At 37.6% G+C, this 23194-nt stretch overlaps 1 protein-coding gene across 4 annotated transcripts in view; it reads left to right on the top strand.

The window, feature by feature from the left end:
• The window catches only part of DPY19L1 (dpy-19 like C-mannosyltransferase 1), a 93433-nt gene extending 70911 nt beyond the window's left edge, over positions 1-22522 (top strand). Inside the window, exons 15-23 of one of the 4 annotated variants that reach the window (XM_046020582.1) lie at positions 4210-4281; positions 6451-6500; positions 8919-8943; positions 9894-10013; positions 11410-11584; positions 13824-13923; positions 15069-15194; positions 20583-20764; positions 22146-22522. In XM_046020582.1, the coding sequence (XP_045876538.1) occupies positions 4210-4281; positions 6451-6500; positions 8919-8943; positions 9894-10013; positions 11410-11584; positions 13824-13923; positions 15069-15194; positions 20583-20739 (825 nt within the window). In that variant the 3' untranslated portion in view covers positions 20740-20764; positions 22146-22522. The other 3 variants (XM_046020583.1, XM_046020581.1, XM_046020584.1) reach the window with 3 other exon arrangements.
• Positions 22523-23194: the final 672 nt, after the last annotated feature.

A 23194-nucleotide genomic window follows, 5' to 3' on the forward strand; every position in this document is an offset into this window, starting at 1 on the left:
TAGCCTTGTTTCAGGGATGCTTGCTCTCGAGCTCTCACATTTCCATTCAGTCTGTGGTTGTTGATCTGAATAATCTCATTGCTCTGAAACATCATTGAGTATAACTTTTTCATTCCAACAGTGTTTTTCTTTCTAAAACTGTATTCAGATGTTTAAAAAGAAAGCAGAGAGTAGCGTGGGGGGTTGTGAGATGGAAGTCTGCAAGAGTACTTGAGGTTCTTGGACAAGCAACTCTCATTTGTTCTTTGTCATGGCTTACTAGTTCCTAGTGGTATGCTGCGAAAAGATACTGTGAGAACCAAATGAGATATGTAGAGAAGGATTCTGACATTTTAATGATATTTTGTATAAAATATGTTGTAGCGATCAGTGAGCTGGCTTGGTTCAACAAACATATATGTATATGTATATATAGTTACAGATATACATAGAGATATATAGATGTGTGTGTCTTTTTTAACACCACCCATGTGGCCCCAATTTATGATATTTTATTATCTATGAGACATTTTCCTTCAAAGCTCTTTGTGTGTATTTCTTGCACACACACCAACAATAGTCTAGTTCCCCTGATCTTGCTAGGTGGCTACATCTGTGTCCTGAGTTACAGACCAGGGGATGATAGTGTACCCCACTGCACACTCTTACCAACCAGACATTCTGAATTGAGTACGTCCTGCAGATGTACTGTTTGCTCCAGTGTCCTGTCAGTCTTCTTTCCCAGGTTCTGGCAAATTTTGACACATAATGGCTAATATATAGTGTATGAATGATAGTATTGAGCCCACCGGAAGAAACTAAAGAAGAGTTTCTTGCAAGACATTCAAATGCATGTTCACAGAAAATCAAGACTCCTTCAAGCAAGTGGTAGAGGAAGTAGAGGGTAAACATCGGCAGAGTGGGAGGATATGGCGGAAGTCCTTTGGCGTTACTGAGGATATTCATGCCACTCTAACCTGAAAGTATGCAGCGTCAGTGAGATGATAGAAGAATTTGTTTATTGAGGCCTAGCATGACTTCAGTTAACTTGAAGAAAATAGCAAAGCTGTTTGCAGCCTGGTATTCCACATCTCTGTAGGTATCTTCCCAGGGCTGTGCTGTAGAGACAGTATGGTGCCCGTTCCGAGAAGGCATCCATTGTATGATACACCCGAACACTGGGAGAAAGGAAGAGTTTGTCATGATATTATACTGATATGAAAAGACATGTATCATGGAATGAACAAATGGTATGCCCTTATTTACCTATAATTAACATGCATAGAATAAGGTATAAGAGAGCAAAACTTTAATAGTGGTTTTTGACTGGAGAGATAATTAATGATTAACTTTTTTTGCAATTTGCATCTTTGAAATTTTATGCAGTAGTCATATTTTAATTGTATTCTGCTTGAATTTATGACCCTGCGGTTGACCTGAGCTGAGATCAGCAGTCAGACATTTAACTTACTGAGTAAAAACAAAGAGGGGGATCGTTCCTTTCTAAATATAGAAATGGTGAGCAACACTATTTAAAGTACAGCAATACTAAGGAACATTTTTATGGCCAAAAATAGACAATGCTTGGATAGACCCATGTGTATGTACTTAATTGAATTTATGTATATGTACTTGATATGAAATGAAGAGAGAAGTACAGATAAACAGTTAAAAATGCATTATTTCATAAATACTTGAAAAATGGGATTTGGGGTGAGGAGTCAGGTTAAAGCCTTGTGTCACATTATGCAATAAACTTCAATTCAGTTAATTAATGTGTCAAAATTAAATGAAGCCTGAAAAATAAATTTGAGAGACATTTCAATGAGTATTAGCTTCATTTTTTAATGAGCATAATAGCTGTCCAAAGCACATACGAGAATGATTAATAGATTTGACTGCATGTAACTTAAAACATCTGTACATTAAATATTATAAAAATTAAAAAGCAAATGACTAACTGGGATGACTCTTGCCATAAATATAACAAATGAATTTTGTTAGGGATTAATGTAGTGAGTATAGGAGATTGTCCAAATCAGTAAAAATTACCAAGGACTCTACCCTTCTCCACCACCAAAAATACAACTTCACTCCCACACACATATGCAGAAATGGGGGAAAGATATGAACAGAAAACTCATTGGGGAAGAAGTTCTGATAACTGATTAAAATGTGAAACTGGTTGTCATCTTTATTTTTTCTGCATTTTTAAAATTTTTACAATGAGCTTGTATAACTTTTATGCTTAGAATAAAACAAAAAAATTCGTAGAAAAGGAACTTATAATTCTAAAGCTCACATGTACACACAGGCCTACTCTTTTCCCTGTGTGGTTTGTTTCCTTTGTATTTGTCCATGTGCCTATACTCTCCCTGATGGAGCTTTTGGAATTGAGGAAATTGTATACTTTGTTTCCTTTATATTAATTCTTTTATATATTAACTCCAGTCCCTTCTGTTGGTTTCCTACTGAGAGTTACACTGAACTTAGTCACTTCTTATCCCTCCATTTCTAATTTATTGTAATACTATAATCAGTGACAGTATTTTAGTTCCCATATAATTACCAGTGACATTACTTTACATTATTTTACTTCTCCCCTCTGACCCCACTGTAGGAGTCCCACTGCACCTTCAGTATCTGGACATGTAACCACTCATGCTGTTCCATCACCTTTGTATCCCTGCCCTTGTCACAGTTCTGTAGGTTGGTGTTTTTAATGCTGCATGTTCTGGGGCTGAAGCCTCTCATGCCTATTTCTTGATTGTGTGAAGATTACTCTCAGTAGATTCCTCAGGAAGGCCCAAAGGATCCATAATCCCTGAGTTTTCACATGTTCAAATATTTTATCAGTGGCTTTTATATGTGAAGGTCTGGCTAGATACAAAATCTTTGGCTCATGTGTTTTTCCTTGACTGTCTTAAATAAATTACTCCACCATCTTCTGGTCTAAGTGTTGCTGTCAAAGTTTGATGCTAATCTGATTTTTTCTTTTTAAGAAAAATACTAAAAAATATTTTTAAAACAAAGTTTTAGAATATAATTTTAAAATTGTTTGAGTTCTTTGTTAAATTTTGTTAAATACTTTAAATGCAATTTTGATACATTGCCTTTTTAAAGTAAACACCTGAATCTCACAACTTTTCTTACATTTATTGTTAGTTGTTATTAGCAAATGTCTAAATTTTTGAATAATAAAATACTTTTGGTTATATGATTGTTATGAGGTTAAGACAATTAAAAATTTACAAAATATAAATAAATATATTTTAAAAGTGTAAGTATTGTGCAAATGTTTATAAAGGTAAATAGTTAAATAAAAACATAAGTCTCATTTTAATGAGATGTCTGTGGAGTACGCATTTGGGGGCTAATAAATTATCAAAATTACTTGTGTAATATGGGATAACAAGCAAGAAAAGTGGTGTAATGAGAGGGAAAATCAGAAAATACTACTTATATTTTATATTATTAAAATGTAGCAGTGTTTTTAATATGTTGAAACTAGATGTCTCTTGATAAACATATTTGGGAAAGTGTACATTATTTAACTCAATGATACAGGATTGGTTTTGTGAGGGTAAATGTTGATGGTAAGCAAATCAATTGCAATTTAGAAATCTCAAGCCTAAGGTTGTTTAAGACTGTGACTTCAAATGATTGTGAAATATATAGGATTGCAGTTGTAGGGGTTTGTTATTAAATGTTTCTGTAGTTTTAAGGAAAGGTAAAAATGTTTTTATTTCTCTTGTAAACATGGGTCTTTAGTGTGTGTGTGTGTGTGTGTGTGTGTGTGTGCACGTGTGCGCGTGTGTATGTGTGTCTTGGAACGATGGTTAAGATTTTACCCCCCACCAAATGTACAGGAAAAGCTCATGCCATTTAAAGGAGTTCTGCTGACCTTAGGTGAATGTTAAGTTGAATTCTCTAGTTAGGAAAGTAGTGTGCAAAGAAGGAACAATAATCTTTCCAGTCCCAATCACATGTTATACTGACAAGTGTTTGGGGACTGTATTTGTGTTTTCAACTCAACATTTTGGGGATGTTTGTTTCTATGGAAATGCATCTTCATTTTTATGATGGGACTCAAGTCAATGGGTATAGTGGATGGACTCAAATGGGTGAAGGCTCTGTTTACACTTTGTAAAGCTCATTTTTTTCATTATTGGAAATGCAGTTTTGTCTGAAAATAATATTTTCCTCTAACAAAGCATCTCTGAATTTCAGACTCCACTGAGGTATACAAAGACATTGTTGCTTCCAGTCGTTCTTGTTGTGTTTATTGCAATCGTTAAAAAGGTAGGTCTATCACATCTATTTCTTAAGAGATCTTTCTTTCTTTTTTTTTTTTTTATTAATTTATCTATTTTGGAGAGAGAGTGGGCTAGAGGGGGAGGGGCAGAGGGAGAGAGAATCTCAAGCAGACTCCCACTGAGTGCGGGGCCAGTTGCAAGGCTAGATTGCATGACTCTGAGATCATGACCTGAGCCAAAGCCAAGAGTCAGATGCTCATCTGACTGAGCCACCCAGGTACCCTTCAAGAGCTCTTTCTTAAAACACTTTCTTGTTTCTACGTAGTAGTTAAGTATCTTAAGTTATATGTTAATGACATAATGTTTTATATGGTTTTGTTGAAACATACTCTGTATTTTCTCACTTCTAGCCCTTGATGAACATTTACAAGCCTTAAAAATATTCTACTGTCTACCAGCATAAAATAGACATAGGAAAAGGATGGTTCAAGTTTTGATAGTCATGTATTTTTGAAAGACACGATCAAAGAGACCATATTGACCCAGAAACAGTTATTTTTGTCTTTGTAAATTATTACTGACTGACTTTTAGCTTTATGTAATATTTCACTAAAATATTTAAAATATGCCATTCTAAGTCATCCGTGCATTGCTCACAAAGTCCTGGATGAAGTTTATTATTATTGATCAAAAAAATAGAATATTAATAATGTATTACCAACATCGACAAAATTGTTAGACTCCCAACTTGGCTTTAATAATGAAATTCTAAGCCCAGATTTGAATCAGGTCAGGGAAGTTCCAGTTTTTAGCAAAAAACAGGTATGATATTCTCTTATTTCTTTTAACATTTGGCAAATTCTGGAACTGTAAGCACTTTAAGAGAATGAATAAAGATTAATCTGTAATAAGATAACAGATGAGAGACCCTAAAGGTTTTCTGATTTGTAGTTAGTGATCTCTGTGTTAACACAGTGTTATGTTTTATAGAATATTCTGTGCTATAATTATTGTTCACATTATATATTTGTACTCTCCCCGAACATATCCCATGTGTTATTGTACCTGCTTATTTGACAGCCCTGTCGGGGATATTATTATCCCCATTTTGACAGATGCAGTTTTAGAAGATCAGAGAGGTTTTTACCAGACTCACATTGTGTCCATTAAAAAGCAAGGGAAGAGCAAGAATCAGACTCAGCACCTTTCCTGCCTTATTGGGTGTTGTGTCGTGTTCAGCTTTGTAGTCTCACAAGATTTTCAAATCTAATGAGTTTATTGCCAATCAGTTTCTGCTCTATGCCAGCCTCTGTGCTTCCTTTGCACTTTCGCATGCTTTATGTGTGTGTGCACCCCGAAGGTAATCAAAGAATACCGATGTCGGCAATTCAGAATGCGTCAGAAAGACAGGAACCTGGATGGCTAGAGATCATGAAAACAGTTACATCAGGTTAAAAAAAAAAAAGCTCAGACGTTTGATTTAAAGAAGAAGGATTCAGAGGAGAAAAGGATAATTATTTTCAAATATTTAAAAGCCTGCCACTTGGAAATAAGAGTATACTCATTTTGGCTCCTTAAATCATCGCCAATTCTAGGGGGAGGGATTTTTGACCAGAAAAAATCTGGAGACTAGGAAAGCATTACAAACTCAAGCAGCAGTTGGGTGGTTCTTCCAAGAGGGATGAAAACCTGTGAGCAGTGTCATAGAGGACACCCACTCTGGGGATAGGATTCAGATTCGATGACCTTCCAGTTGCTGCTAAATATGCAAACTCTGTTTGGTTAGTTGTACTTATCAGTCTCCAAGCTCGTTGTCCAGATATGTGTATATATGATTGAGGAGAGGCATTGCCAACAACCTTGGTATGGTGTAATTTACTGAATGTGAATTGGAAGCCAGAAGGTCGGGTTTCAGGGCTTTGCAATGCTTTCTAGTTGTTCCACCTTCTGGGAGATCATCTAATCTGTCTGAGTCTGTTTGCTCATTTACAAAATGAGGGTAATGCAATCTACCTGAACAGGGTTGTTGGGTATTAGAGATGATCAAGTACTGTATAAATGGAAGAGTTTGGTGTTATAATTATTTCCCGAATTATTTCTTATCTCCATACTTCTTAATTTTTAAGTAGATGTTTGAAAGTTTAAAAGATACTTTAGTTGAAATTTTGTTTTTCCCAACACAGCTCTTCTAAAGTGTTAAAAAATCTATTTGCAGATTATTAGTGATATGTGGGGTGTCTTAACTAAACAACAGACACATATAAGGTAAATATGCTATTTAATCATTTTATATTAGTAAGTAGGTATTTACAGTGTATTTTTATAGTTGATGTTGCACACTCAGCATTTGGTAACTAGTGTTTTCGATTGTCATTCCTCGTCTTTGCTTTTCTCACTATTGCTTATCAGTGTAGAGCTCAGAATATCACTTATTCATACTTCAAATTCCATCTGCACAATCTGACTGTGGGCCTACTCATAATCTATATGTGAAGGATACAACTTTGTGCTTCAGTAGTAGGGAACAAAAAATATTTTAAGACCAATGGGCTGTCTTTTGAGAGAAGAGCAGGGAAATACAAAACTAATTCCATACTTCATGTTTTACACAGAGTAAATTCCAGATGGAGCAAAGATTTAAATGTAGGAACAAAATAAAACCTCAATATTAACCAAGAGATTATTTTTAGAATTTTAGGATTAGAGTCCTCATTAAGTATGACTGTAAGCTAGAAGGAAAGATTAAAAAGGCTGGTCAGATAAATATTTTCATTTGATAAGATACTGTGACCATTGTTCAAAGGAGAAGAAAAATGGGGGGAAAATACTCACAGGATATGACAGAGGACTAATGACCGGCATACATAAAGGACTTATACAAATTAATAGGAAAAATGCTAAAACCCTATTAGAAAAATGAGTGAAAGACAATGAAGAGACAACTGAGAGAAAAAGGAATTCTCATTTTCCTCTTTTCCACTGCACGCATGTCCCATGGACCTCCTTTCTGCTCTTTAGCCATGGCGGCTGTTTCCTGCCTCTGTGGTTTTGCCCTGGTTGTACCCTAAGGTCATCACTTCGCCCTCTGCTCCCCACAGCCTGGCTCTGTGTGTGGCCAACTCCTTTAATTCTTGTGTAAATGTCACCTCCTTCAAGAAGCCTTTCCTGACCATCACTTCTGAGGAGATTCCTTGTCTCCTTACTTATTATTCTCCATCATCACGGGCTTTATCTCTCTCAGCATTCATCACCATTTACACTTGAACACCGGTGCACTGCCTGTCTGCTGTGGCACCACAGTTCTCCCCCACCTCTCTCTTCTCTAGTCATGGTGTCTTTGTAGTTAGCCCATTAAGGATCTTCCCACTGTGGGGCTCTGTCTGCCGGAGCGATGCTCAATCTCAAACTCTGTCCTTCAGGTCTTGCTCACGTGTCCCTCAGTTGATGACCACATGTTTTGACATACACCTTCCCGGTTACCCACACTCCTGGCATCTTTTGCCCTGTTTCCTTTCTCTCCACGGTACTTCCCACCATGTGACATATGCTCATTTGCTTTTTGTTAGTCTCCCTTGACTTTGTGTAAGCTCTGGGAGGGGACAGGTATTTTCTTGTCTTATTTACTGCTGGATCTCCAGTGCCATCAGTGCTCAATGGGATTGAGGTGGATGGGTTTGTACCCTGTCGTCCTGAGGGGTCGGTTTTAGTAGGGAGAGACAGATGGTAATCAAGAAACCAGTGAATGAACACTTTTGAGGAGATAAAACAGGGAAATGGAATAGGAGTGATGATCAAGAGGGGCACTGAATATGGGCGTCTCCCTGATGTTTGACAGAGTAAGATTAGTCTAGTGTGATTGGGGCATGGTGACTGAGAGGGAATGTGGTAGATGATGAGTTTCAAGAATGAGAAGTCGGAAGACCGTGTGAAGCATTGTGAGGATTTGGATCTAATTCTAATTCTAATTCTAATTCTAATTCTAATTACAAAAGGAATCCATTGGAGGGTTTTAAGGAAGGATTGGCATGACTAGATTCCCATTTTCAAAATATTGCTGGCATTGCTGTGATGATCATTGAAATGGGATGGTGGGGGGAGGGGGGTGTGGGGTCAGAGGAAGTTGTAGGGAGGGCATATAGGCCTTAAAGCATGTATATTTTCTCAGGAAATTAAAACTGTCAAGCAAAACTAAAGGGGGAATTTTGTGGCTATTTGTGTATTCCAAAGCCCCTGCTGAAAACATCTTTTTATGTGTGGTTTCCTGAATGATCTCTATAGCAGTTACAATTTATGGGGGAGCTCAGAGACCACTGGTGATGAGAAGCAGGGGTATGGAAGTATGAAGCTTCAGGCTTCCCTTTACTTCATTCTCTGTTTTGCCAGAATATCCCCAGGGAGGTATCTGATAGACCATAGTGTGCCTTTTGTTGGCCCAATAATTGTCCATGTAGTCAAATGTTCAGGGTATGCAACATTGTCGTTTAAAAAAAAATCATATGTCCTTTAAAAGATTGTGGCATCAGTTTCAGTTCATAATTGTTAGTTATTTTCATTTACATATATGTGTCCTTGGAATATTGTATATGCAATTTACAACACTCGTATTTGTAAGATAATAATGCAAATGATTGAAGTAAGTGCTTCAGTAATGATTCAATAGTAGTATTTCTTACTCCATTTCAGGAAACACCAGTTTGATCACGGAGAGGTAAAGACTCAATATTACTAAAATGCTCTTTATTTTAATGTTTGTGTATATTTGGACTTTTCTTTCTAGTTCCAGTTTCTAGGTATTGGTAATTGTCATTAATCATCTTCAGAATAGGTCTCTATGTGTTTTTATGAGACTATTACAAACACAACCATTCATTTGTTAAAATGGTTTAGTAGGAAACCCCTTTGGTCTGCTCTGATCATCCTCATGATGACCCAGTTTGTTGTGTGAATGGTTGCTGCTCCCATCTCCTGGTGATTCCACCTGTTTTCCTCTCTCCCTTCCTGCCGCCTTCTCTCCCTCCTTCCTCCTTTCTTTCCCCTTTCCCCATTTCCCCATTCACCCTTCCTTCCTTTATGTGTTTTTGTTTACTTCTAATAAATGTATGATAGACATTAACATGATATTGGTTTCAGATATACAACATAATTAATCAGATGTGTGTACATTGTGAAATGATCACCATAATAAGTCTAGCTAACATCCATCACCATACACAGTTACAAAAAATCTTTTTTCTTGTGATGAGGACTTTTAAGATCTACTCTCTTAGCAACCACGTGGTGACTACAGTTAATAATACAATATTGCACATTTCAACCTGGTTTCGATGGCTGCTCCAAGGCAGAGCTCTGGGATCTTAAACAGTACTTATTTTTGTTTACCACTTTCCTGTCTTAATCTAATGGTAGCACCAATGTTGATTCAGAAATGTGGGCTTTACTAACTGCAGGCTTAACTCTGAGCAAAATTCTAAAACCACTTGCAGTACTGACTTATAATTTTAGCTTTTAATAAGATGGAGAAGTTTGAAAGTGAATTTTAAGACTCGTTTATTTCAGAAATCAAAATATTGTTGCTAAGAAAAATTGCCCTTTTCTGGATATTCATCTATTTAACAATATATTAGTAGGAATGAAAAAAATATTTTCTCTTTCTTTCAGCTAGTTTATCATGCATTGCAGCTGTTAGCATATACAGTCCTCGGTATTTTAATTATGAGACTAAAACTCTTCTTGACACCACACATGTGTGTTATGGCTTCCTTGATCTGTTCAAGACAGGTAAGATGGTTATGTTGGAATTATAGTTGCTATGATCACTTCCCCCCCGCCTTTGTTATTGAATGGCCCTAAAATAATATTGAGTTACTCAAAAGTCTTTAAATTGTTGTAGTGAAAGTTCTTCATGGTTTTGTATTAATTTTTCCTAAAGGGCAAAGGCCAAAGAAGGTCATTTATTCTAAAATAGTGTTTGGCATACAATAAATGTCAAGTAGTGTAGGCTGAATTCATGAATGATTACTACAGATGTTGATAGAAAAAAGAGCTCCATTATAGAAATAATTTTTTATTGTTTTGATATTCCTACCCCAAAGAATTCCAGCCAGTGATTTCAAGTTGCATTTACTTTCAAATAGATATTCTTTTTCGGCATCAAGCTTTAAAAAAACTTTTTTTCACTTGAGTATACATTTGTATGCACATCCCTGACTTGACTTTTTAAAATTTAGTGTAAGCCATTTTGGTTATTTGCTACTTATTTTTCCTGGCTAACTGCCTCCTTTGCTCTGTATCCACAGATTTATGCTTCTACGCAGTGTCCCCTTTTCATCAGACCATTAGCCAAGGTGCAGCAGCAGCAGTTCTCTTAAATTTAGCAAATATTTACTAAGCATCTATAGCATGTTCAAGGGATGAGGGTAGAATGGTAAATAGAGAAATCAAAAAGCAAAAAACCATATATACCCTCAAAAAACTGGTTCTACAGACATGTAGAGAAATTAAGGAGAGAATGATAGGAACAAAGTGTTGTTGAGTGTGGACTATTTAAATGAAAAAAATCAGCCAGCCTCAAGACTCCCAATCAGAATGGAGGTGGTGTATTAGAGAAGCATGCTTACCTGAGGCCTGACCTAGGGATGAAGACTTCCTTCCTGACTCCTCCAGGCTGGGGCAGGAGATGAGGTTGATGGGAACCCTTGCCTCTTAAATCCCAACCTGCACCATGACTGAAGATAGAGGACCTTGCCCCAGGCAGGCTTTACAGGTGTGAAACCTCTGCAAACACATGAGGGCCCACCCTCAGAAGGACCCTGCACCTACTTGGATGCTCTTCTATTGTTCTTTTGAACTTCTAAATAATTTTTGAACAAGAGGCTCCACGTTTTCATTTTGCACTGGGCCTGGCAAATTACGGAGGTGGTCCTGGCTTTACCTGAACCTGGAATTAGAATAAATTGAGAGAATTGCTTCTTAAATTATGTCCCACCTGTGTAAGGCTAAGGGCAAAATTCTTTTAATCCCTCTGGTCATTGTTTCTAGAACTTTCTCTCAAAATAATTAGTTCTTTATCTGGGACTCTACAGAGAGTGTGTTCTTCTCTGGGAAGAATTTTTGTTGATTGGATGCAGGCTGCTTTGTACTAACAGTTATCAATGTAGTCTTCATTTGGTTTCAGCTGTTTGGATGGCTCTTTTGCAAAGTACATCCTGGTGCTGTTGTTTTTGCGGTATTAGCAGCAATGTCAATACAAGGTTCAGCAAATCTGCAAACCCAATGGAATATTGTAGGGGAGTTCAGCAATTTGCCACAAGAAGAACTTATAGAATGGATCAAATACAGTACTAAACCAGGTATGTGTTTTCTCCATAGTTTTATATACCACTGCAAAAACCCACATTACTTCCAATGACCTTACTCTTTGTAGGCAGTGCTGCTTCTAGGTTATTCAGAAAAAGAGATGTCAATCTTACTTAAATGGTTTGCAAAAGAAATGTTACATTTTTTTTAGTAATCTATTCTGGTTTTTTTTCCCCCATAAATTCTAATGTGTTTTTTTTTTTTTTTTTCAAAAAGATTTCTGTGGCATGATTTACAGTAATTTTTTTTGTGCTTATTTTCTCAAAGAGTTTTTAATCTTAGTCCTGCATATTCCTTCCTTTTTTTCCAAGTACTTATAAGTTATTTTTATTTTGTTATGAAGTAAAATTGGTATATAACATTAGTTTTAGGTATACAGCATAATAATTTTATATTTACATATACTACAAAGTGATCATCATAATAAGTCTAGTTATCTACTATCTGTTACAATACAATTGACCCCTTTTACCCTTTTCACCTATCTCCCAATGCCTTTCCCTTCTGATAACCACCAGTCTATTCTCTGTGAGTTTTGTTTGTTCTTTTTTTTGCTTTTTAGATTTCACATATATGGTGAAATCTTTCTCTTTGTGAATTATTTCATTTTGCATTATGTCCTCAAGGTCCATTCCTTTTTGTCACAAATGGCAAGATTTCCTTACGTGGCTGAGTAGTATTCCATTATGTATATATACCACATTTTCTTTATCTATTCAGACATCAGTGGATACTTAGATTGTTTCCTTATTTTGGCTATTATAAACAATGCTGCAGTGAAGATAGGGGTGCTTATATCTTTTCAAATTAGTGTTTTAGTTTTCTTTGGGTAAATACCTACTAGTGGAATTACTGGATCATATAGTAGTTCTGTTTTTAATTTTTTGAGGAATCTTCGTACTGTTTTTTCATAGTGGCCCGCCAACAGTATGAAAGGGTTCCCTTTTCTCCACAACCTCTCCAACACTTGTTATTCCTTGTCTTATTTGATAATTGGCATTCTGACAGGTGTGAGATGACATCTCATTATGGTTTTGACTTTACTTTCCCTGATGATTAGTGATGTTCAGCATTTTTTCATATGCCTTTTGGCCATCTGTATTTCTTCTTTGGAAAAGTGTCATTCAGATCCTATGCCCATTTCTTTTTTTTTTTTTCACTTTTTTAAAATTTCTTTTCAGTGTAACAGTATTCATTGTTTTTGCACCACTCCCAGTGCTCCATGCAATACGTGCCCTCCCTATTACCCACCACCTGGTTCCCCAACCTCCCACCCCCCATCCCTTCAAAACCCTCAGGTTGTTTTTCAGAGTCCATAATCTCTCATGGTTCATCTCCCCTTCCAATTTACCTCAACTCCCTTCTCCTCTCCATCTCCCCATGTCCTCCATGTTATTTGTTATGCTCCACAAATAAGTGAGACCATATGATACTTGACTCTCTCTGCTTGACTTATTTCACTCAGCATAATCTCTTCCAGTCCCGTCCATGTTGCTACAAAAGTTGGGTATTCATCCTTTCTGATGGAGGCATAATACTCCATTGTGTATATGGACCACATCTTCCTTATCCATTCGTCCACTGAAGGGCATCTTGGTTCTTTCCACTGTTTGGCAACCATGGCCATTGCTGCAATAAACATTGGGGTACAGATGGCTCTTCTTTTCACTACATCTGTATCTTTGGGGTAAATACCCAGTAGTGCAATTGCAGGGTCATAGGGAAGCTCTATTTTTAATTTCTTGAGGAATCTCCACACTGTTCTCCAAAGCTGCACATTCCTTCTTGAAATAAACTCATGGAATATGGCATTTTATTCAAGGGAGATTTTATTATTATCTGAGTATCAAATGACTGCATTTTAAATCATTTTCCAGAATTCTTGGTGCTATAAAACTTTCCTAGTCCATCTAACACTTCTTTCCTGGAGGCAGGAAAAATGTCTAGGACATTACAAAAATAAACAAAACAAGCAAACAAACCCACACCCCAGAAGTCCTCACTGATGAAAGGAGAAGGCTCTAACTTCCAAAGGAAATGGTTTACCCAAACCAGGGGGCTGATAGCCATTTTACCAGCCAGCTGACTTCAGTTTGGGTCTTCCATTGAACCTTTAAAGTCGTGAACCTCACTGGGCCTTCCCTTTCTCACCTGCAAAGTGACCACGTTGACCAGAAGGAGACCTTGTAACGCTCACTGAGTCTTCCTGAGACTGCCTTTGCTTCTTTGCAGACGCGGTGTTTGCGGGTGCCATGCCCACCATGGCAAGTGTGAAGCTGTCTGCGCTTCGGCCCGTTGTGAACCATCCGCACTATGAAGATGCAGGGTTAAGGTTAGTACACAGTTCTCACATCACCCAAAACAAATTTCTCACACAGATCCCGAGTGAGGAAACTGGTAAAATAATGAGGAGTGTTTCTAGAAGGCTGTGGCGAACGGGGATTTATAGCATTAGGGGAGAAAACAATGCTGAAATAAGAGGGCTGAGTCAGATACAAAACTGTTTATTGGGCAATAAAACTACAACCTTTGGGGTTCTCTACTTGGCTGCAGAATGAAATCATAGCATGTCCGTCTTCTGCAGGTGAAGAGGGCTGCAAGATGTCAAGGTCCTTATTAGGCATCCCTGTCCTTAAGCTCCCCAGAAGATTCATGAGCTGCTAGCTTTTATTAAGGTTTCCTTTTGGCTATTTCTCTTGAATTCTGAGGAGTCAGTTGAAATGGAATCCCATTCAAAGAGGGTTTTATTCTGATTTTCACCCATATAGCCTACTAGAATGATCTTGGTTTTTATTCTTAATATTTTTCATAAGTTAGAGTATTGTGTTCTCTTTGAAAAGGACATAGATTTAATTTTCATGCAATTTCTGGGATAGGTCAAGCTATTCATTTCCTAAGTGATTGGGTGAATCCTATTAATCTGTTCTTTTGTGTAACAGTGAAACTTCTATTTTATAAACAAAAAATCTTTCACTAAAAATTAAATTCAGTATGCTTATTTCCAGAACAATTGTGTTGAATAAATTTAGTTTGTTTTTTGTTTCCTCAATCTAGGAATAAAATGGAAAGCTATTAATGCCAGTTCTGGCTGCTGTCGAAGTTGGGACTACATTGCAGCCTTAACGTAGTCTGGTAGCTGTGTTTGTGTGCATCTGCGCACGGTGTGCCATCTTCTCATGTATGATAGGGTCACAGAGAAGACAGAACAAAACTAAGCAAGCAAACAATCAGAAAGACTAAGTTTGGAAATGCAGAGATGCATTAAACCGAACCTCTTCTCCCAGACTCTTATGCTATGCTTCTGCTTTTTCTTTTGACCTCCCCGATGCCCCAAAGCAGGAATTCTGTGAAGAATTCTCTTGACATGACTCTTCTGTGGAGTCTTTCTTCTTGTTCCCGTTCAGTGCTTTCTTCCAAATAGATTGATTGCATCCTTTTAATTTTGAAACTCTTCTGCCCAATTATTTTTCTTTAAAGAGCCAGAACGAAAATAGTTTACTCAATGTATAGTCGAAAAGCAGCTGAAGAAGTGAAGCGGGAACTGATAAAGTTACAAGTGAATTATTACATTCTAGAAGAGTCCTGGTGTATAAGAAGATCCAAGTGAGTATTCAACATAGTTAGTATTTTATATTCACAAGACATGAAAAATTAATCCAGTCTTTGGCAAGTGCTTACTCATATGTGTGAGAGATATGTAACATTCAGCACAGTATAAGTAGAAAAAAACTTTTTAGATCATTATTTGAATTGGAATTTCTTTCTTTTCTAGTCATTACAAATGTTTCTTTTATAATGATTTGCATGCATACACTACCTTAAAAGTATTATATTGGTACTGACTGGCAGTTTCCCAAATTGCTCATATTTGTCTTTGATGTTTTTAAAAACTTTTAACTTAAAGTTGGATGTATTTTCTTTTAAAAATACTTGCAGAGTCTGCAACTGAATAATGGTGAGTCTCACTATATTGAAGTAAGGCAGGCAGCTGAGAGTCGCATGCCACAACTCTGCGCCGTGTCTGTGATGGACAGGCGCCCCCTCCCAGCGTCACCTCACAGCGACCCTTCTTTCTTGCTGTTCCACATCTGATATGAGTGGGGGAAATAATTAACTTTACTGTGACCCACATTCTCTTGGGTTTATAGTTTTAAAAACTATTTCTACTCAGAGAAGTCTACTAAGCAGAGGATAGCAAAAGTTAGTAAGAGCTTCAAAGCAAATAGGAATTTTGAAGTCGACTGTTTAGAAATCTTGCACCTGGGTGACTAGACAGCTGATGACAGTAGCTTGCTATTAAAATACCAAAGCACTGGCTCCACGAGGAGCACAGGCATGAGTAGTTTCTTTACAGATCAAGAGTATTTTATGGAATACTATTATTTTTTTTTAAAGATTTTATTTATTTATTTGACAGAAATCACAAGTAGGCAGAGAGGCAGGCAGAGAGAGAGAGGGGAGGAAGCAGGCTCGCTGCCGAGCAGAGAGCCCGATGCGGGACTCGATCCCAAGACCCTGAGATCATGACCCAAGCCGAAGGCAGCAGCCTTAACCCACTGAGCCACCCAGGCGCCCCTGGAATACTATTATTTTTAAAATTCTCACTACTCTTTAACTAAACAGAAGCCTTTGGTGGTTGCTGTATTTGTGGCTTCATGATACTTATTCACCATGTATTTCAGTGATACACATGGGTGTTTAGACAAAAAAATTAAATATTGACTCAGGAGTGAGAATCGTTCTGTGATATAGTAGCTGTCCACAATGCCCACAAGGAAATGCACAAAATTGTTGATTATTAAATGATTTTCGTATGAATGGGTCCCAGGTGACTTGAATTTAATCAGGATCTATACAAAATGTTCTTAGGGTCGTAATTCAGAAAATGTTTTAGTTCCTTATGAACAGAAGAATGTATTTAAAATTCATATTCTCACTTTTAATTAACTTGGTTATATAAACTTAGAACAAAAAAGTCACAAGCCTCTCTCATAACAATTTTATGAGAACATTGTAATATAAATGAATGGTGGGCTGACATTTGCAATCAGGAGAACGTAGATTGGAGATTTCCACCCACACTGGGATCTTCTTTTATTGCCTTGGGCTTCATTCTCTAGTTCAATGATCAGTCTGAGACACCTATAGGTTACTGGAACATAAGAATAATGCTTTGTGACCTTTTTGTCCCCAGGCTAATGATGAGTCTTGATTCAAGAGTCTTCATTTTTTTCTTTTTCTAGATGGTGAATAGTGTTTTGAATATGTGGGAATTGCAGAGGCTGGGGTGCTTTATATTCTAAAATGTTGGTGCAGCTCCTCGGATTGGCCTCACTGTAGTGGTCTCATGTTCTGATGGGCAGAGCACTGTTTTGTATACCAGAAGGGATGAAAGACAAACTTAGGAAATATGGCAATAAATCTTGTACACAAAACAAGGTCAGCAATGGATTCACTGACTTTGGATCATTTCCATTTAGCACTCACTTATGGGCTCTAAGACTGAGAGTCTGGGGTGGGAGTGTGTGCTCGATTTCCCCATCTGGACCTTGACTTGCCCCTGTTGTGTTTCCAGCAGGAATGGAGAGGAGGAAGCTAAGGAAATGAATTTCTCTAATCTGTTTTCCTCAGTAAATAAAAAAACACTCTTCATCTACTGCAGGATTTAAACCAGACTGATAATAAATCTCAGGAAACTTTGGGCAGGTGCACTTGCTTAAACCTTGAAACAAAACACAAGCTGTACCTTCTGTTCTGCCAGGGAAGCAAGCCGGGGACTGAGGAGAAGAAAGGGAAGAAGGACTAATATTTAGTGCAGTAGCACAACTGAGTTTCTTGACAGAACTTTCTATCAGAACTAGGATCTTTAATGCTTTGGCCCCCACTGTCCATTTCAGTTACGCCTGAGACATCTATAGGTTACTGGAACAGAAAAGTGTGTCAGAACAGGGGGAACAAATGGGGACTCAGTAGGAAAGGAAAGGGAAGAGAGACTCTGTCTATATCTATCACTTAAACTGTGCCCAGCACATTGGTGAGCACTATATTTATGTGATCTCAGTACCAGTGGCTTTAATTGTGTGGCTTGATTATTCTTTAAATACTTAATACCCTGTTTTCAAATATAAGTATGAAAATATACTCAGATGCAAGTTGTAGATGGGTTTTTAATTAACTACTCTTTTATCCTTAGTTCTCTGCTTTCTTTCTGATTAATTCCAGTAATAGAGTTGACATAAAATTAAAACACATGAATTCAGAAGAAAATTATTCCCATTTTCCATAATGCTATTTAAAGCTGTAGCTGGCTGGCTCCTGGGGGAGCTTCAGGAAACTCAGATAAGGACAACAGGGTGTTACACTTAGGGCAGCAGAGCTTACAAAGGCAGCTCTTAGCCTTTTCTTTCTCCTGAAAGCAGGTGAACTCGGGAGCCAGGCCATTTTCTCTGTGGGGTGTTGTGCTCTCTACCCTCCATGGCCAGCAGTATAGTCACAGCTGGGCTGTGACTATACTGCTGGCCATGGAGGGTAGAGAGCACAACACCCCACAGAGAAATTAAGAAATTAAGTGGTAGAAAACCCAAGCCCAGTCTTAGTATCATAAGTGCTCAGTGTTTTAGACTCTGATGTCAGAGAGGGTGTGCAGAAAAATGCCCTCTACACTCTTCTTGAGAACACTCATTAGTAAAACCTTCTGGGAGATAATCTGATAGGGGCAAAGTGAAGATTTTATAAGCCTTGTGGTGTAGTGATAGTGCTGCTTCTAGAAGTTTAGCTTGCAGAAAGATACCGGCACAAGAAAGTTTATATCAGCATCACTTTAGAATGGCAAAATGTGAAACAGAATATCCATCCATAAAAGAGTGGTTCGTTAATACGTAGACGTACTAGCAACTATTAAAAAAAAATGAAGCAGATATTTAGGTGCTGAGGTGGAAAAATGGCCACATTTTCTTGCCAAGTGAGGAGTCCCAAAATAATCTCATTTTTGTAAAAGCAACCTGGGAGCATCTGTGTATACAATCCCTTATGTTTGTATGCACATGTGTCTGAACTTGGATTAAAAAGGTGTTGCAGAATGGGTGCTGGATTGTGTACACAGGCCACCTCTGAGAAATGGCATTGGAAGTGACAGTGACTTTTTTTTTTTTTTTATTTTGATAGGCCTATATTTTGGCAGTTTTGGAATGGTAGTTACCTTTAAATTAAAGACGTTATTAAGAAGACAAGAACACACGTACTCCTGCCATGGTGCTTGCCTCGTGGTGCAGAGCAGGGGAGTGGCTTGCCTTTGGGAATAAAAAGGACATGCTGGAAATGGTTTTTTCTCCTAAAGTGAAGCAACCATGACAAAACATAAAAAATTGCCAATTCTCTGTAATTTTCTGTGTTTTGCATTTTTCTTTTCTTTTTTTTTTTAATTTCTCAAATAGCCCATAAGAAATTGGGAACACCCTTTCGCCTTTTTTGTTTTCGTTGATATTTTGGAAGAGTTCAGGCCAGTTGTCTTCTAGGAATGTTCCATGTTGATTTGTCTAATTCCTTCATCATGACTAGATTGAGTTTAGCAAATTGTGGCAAAAATATTAATTACCCCACAGTTGTTGTCTATAGTCCATAAGTCACTTGCAGAGGTAGAGATCACTTTGTTCTATCATTGGTGATGTTAAGTTTGACCGCTTGATCTATTAAGGAGGCAGATCTGCTTCAGAATTAGTAAGAGATCTGTGAAGATCCTTAGAGGCTGTGTGTTTGTCCTCTTTCTCGACAGCGTTTCACCAGCTAGCTCTTGCATCCAGTCTTGATTCTTACCTGAATCAGTTATTCCACTGGTCATTATAAAACAAGTTATATAGATTCGAAAGCACTGTACCAGATACTGAGTGGTGTGGACAAGGATGGATTTGATAAATAATAATTAATAAATGGACCTAGAGCTGTGGGCTAGCTCTATGGAAAAAATTAAAATTAAATCTCTACTTCACACCATATGGAAAAAATAATTTCAGATGAGTTATAGGTCTATGAAAAGCAGAACTCTAAAACTTTCATTAGAAGAATGCACAATGCGTATTCTCATGATATCATGATAGGGAAGTATTTCTTACACAAGACATAAAAATCACCATCCTTAAAAAAAAAAGTCACATTTTGGAATATAAGAACACAAAAGTCTTCAATGTAACAAAAACCCAAGAAAAAAGAAAAAAAAGACATTTGTAAACCCTAGTGAAAGCCAACAGTTATATCTAGAACACTGCTTTAGATTGAAAATAAATGTTAAATTATCTGCAGAAGTTATTGGGACAAATATCGTACAATACCAATTTCACTTCTGCTATTCTTTATAAAATATATTGCTTTTAAAATTTAATTGTAAAAAAAAATAAAATTTAATTGTACATTTCGCTAAGATGTGAGCTGAACACCACTGGATTTTCTTTAAATTGACTCATCCTAGGAGACAGTAGTGGGAAGTTGCATAAATGTGACCTAAGCATATCTGCCAATTAGAATTTTTGAGTCAGTGTAATATATTAACCTCTCACGTGTGCCAGGCATAGCACTAACTAGATACAGTCTCTCTCTCTCTCTCTCTCTCTCTCTCAGTCTCCTCTCTCTCCCTCTGTACGTCCTCATGACATGCCCACATAATGGGTATTCCCCATTTGACAAATGTCGGGAGAGACTGCATGAGCTATCCAAAGCCACATTCTTGCTAAGTAGCTGAGGCAGAATTTAAGCAAAATGGTTTTTACCCCACCAACTGAATTCATGTATTTCTATGTCTGTTTCTTTCTTTTATAGTCAACTTTGCTGCATTCACCTTGTTCTAAAAAGAATTTATGGCAGCTTAAATAAATATAAATAACTATAATAGGATTTTTTTAACCAACTTAATTTACATAGAAAAAATGAAATGGGGGCAGGAATCTAAAAAGCTTTTGCTTCATGTACTTTGATTTCTAATCTGTACCTTCACTTCTCTAGGCCTGGGTGCAGTATGCCTGAAATTTGGGACGTGGAAGATCCTGCTAATGCTGGGAAACCTCCCTTATGTAACCTGTTGGTGAAGGATTCCAAGCCACACTTCACCACTGTATTCCAGAACAGTGTTTACAAAGTCTTAGAAGTTATAGAAGAATGACTGCTGCCCACAGAGAAGTACATCAGTAATGGTTTTAATGTTTTGCTAATAACTCATGCCTTGTTTTTAATTCAAATCCCAAAAACTTTTATAGGTAACTGTTTTCAAATAGAAAACATTTTGTTTGGTCAATTCAAATGTTGTTCTGATTGTAAAAATACTTATACCTTAATCAGTTGGTTACTATTTCAATGCACCCTTAAAATTTGCTATGCAAATGAGTATATGTTTGTACCTGACTTAAATATTTGTGCTAAAGGGAGTGAGCAAAGCTGCCTGTATAAGAAATATGATGGGTCATGACAAGAAAGGTATGAAAATATCATGAGTTCTGACCATTATAGGGGCTGGTTTTAGTGGATGGACTCTTAGTGGCCCTTGCTTCCTTTTCTGCCTCTTGTCATTTGGACATCTCCGTGACTGTCATAAGCTCCTCAGTTGTGTCAGGCCCCTGTCAACAACTTCCGTAAGAGTAGATGGGGCAGACATGGGTATTTGCTATGTGGAGTTCTCTGTTTCACTTCTTCATGTTCTTTTGTTTATTGTTGCTCTTGTTGATGAAGCATTTCCTGCCCATTACTAATCCAGATTTTTGGATCTAGTGGTCAGGATCAAATTCCTGTAATTACCAACCCTGTGGCATTAGCGTGTCTTCTCTCTCACCTTTCTCCCTCTTTCTTTCCCAGCATTCTTTGTCAGATAAGTGTTATTTACTCATTTAGTTGCTTAGTAAGTACTTATTCTTGGTTAAAAAAAAAATTAATGGCAATTGTGTATTTTTCTCATTTTTGGTATTACTCAGATTTTTATATTTTAGTACCTTTAAACCACTGTAAAATTTTTTCATGTTTAATTGTAGTTTTAAGAACAGCTATTTTGAAAGACCCAAATATGATGATGTATCTGCAAACTAGTGTGTATTTGAGTAGACACAAATTACAGTGGAACAGTAGACTGTAGTATGTGTAGTTTTTCTTTTACTATTGAGATACAATAAAACATGACTAATTTTCCTGTCAAAAAAGTAAACCCATAATGAGAAATTAATGGAATTTTTATATTTTATTTTTTAAATTGCCTGTCTTTAGTAAGACAAAGCCTTAAGCCTTACGTTATAATTTTGATCCCCAAAACTATCATTTCAGTATGAAGAATGAATATACTCAACCTTCCTCTTTAAGTTTTTTCCTTCTTATTTATTTTTATTTTAAAAGATTCCCAAACCTGCTCTGAATTCCTAGTATGAATTTTTGTTTCTTAGAAGTTAATTTGTGTGAAATGAGATTCTTCAAAACAGTGAATCCTCATAGTTCTGAGAAATGGTTTTAAGATTTTAAATTCTAAGCAAACCATGATTCTGATGGACTACACATTTAATTATACAGTGTTCTCTTTATTAACCACAGGCAGATTAACCTCATTGTGGACTGTCCTTGAGACCTGAGTCCTCAGGGATGGTTTCCGGTGCCCACTCCTGGGAGCCACTGAAGAGCTGTTCCCTTTCTGCCTTCTCACCAGAGCCCAAGGACAAGCCTGGTCTGGGGGAAGCACTAGCTTGCTTAGAGCAGAGAGCTGCAAGGACAGCCTGGGCTGGGAGTGGGCAGCCCCCAGCCCGCCCCAGAGCCCGCGCTTCCGCTTCCTTCCTTCCGGGGAGCCTCCTTCCAGCGTCTTCAGGTGCCTGCCCCCTCCTCCTCGCTCGCTGCGTGACTTTTATTTCTTGGGCTTCTGCCAGTTTCAGAAAATAGGGAAGCAGCTGGGGAGTCGTGGATTAGGAGTAGAATTTGAGCAATGATGCAGCAATCTGGAAAAATGGGAAGAGGGCACTTGAGGCCGAGGTGGCTGAGAGTCGCCGTGGGCGGGGGGAGGGAAGCGCGCTCCGCTCTCTGTGCCACGGTTCACGCCGACGTGGCTGTCTCCTACACGCAGCGCTGCCGGTTTTTTAAAAATTGTACTTTTAAAGTCACTGTCTTTTCTCCCCACCCTCCAGTCATTCCTTTCCTGATGAGGTCACGTGTAGTTATTGGAAATTCTGTGCAGGAAAAACATTAAAATACCATTTTGACTGTTTCATATGGTGGGAAAAGTTAAAAGTGGTCAAGTTCGGTTGTTCCCCTCCCCATAAGAATCCCTTTTGTAACGGTATTTATCAACGTAACTACACCAGCGAGCTATGAGTGCATTTCAGGCCAGTCAGTTAAGAACAGAGGCCTTGGGCCCATCTGGTAGCAGCCGGTGCTGTAGAAGATCAGTATCTTTTATGGGAACATAGAATAGTAGTAGTTTCCATATACATGACAAAACAGTATTAAAGCTCAGTATTCTACTTATTTTTAGCATTTGAAAATATTTTTTTGCTTTAGTATGAGGAAGGTAAGGATGGGCTCTTGTTGTGGCATATGAAAAAACAAAGTGGGGGTATTTATATATGCAGAAAAGCCTCTAAAAACGCTTCGCA

The sequence above is a fragment of the Meles meles genome, chromosome 10 (assembly GCF_922984935.1).
Source record: "Meles meles chromosome 10, mMelMel3.1 paternal haplotype, whole genome shotgun sequence".
NCBI lineage: Eukaryota > Metazoa > Chordata > Mammalia > Carnivora > Mustelidae > Meles > Meles meles.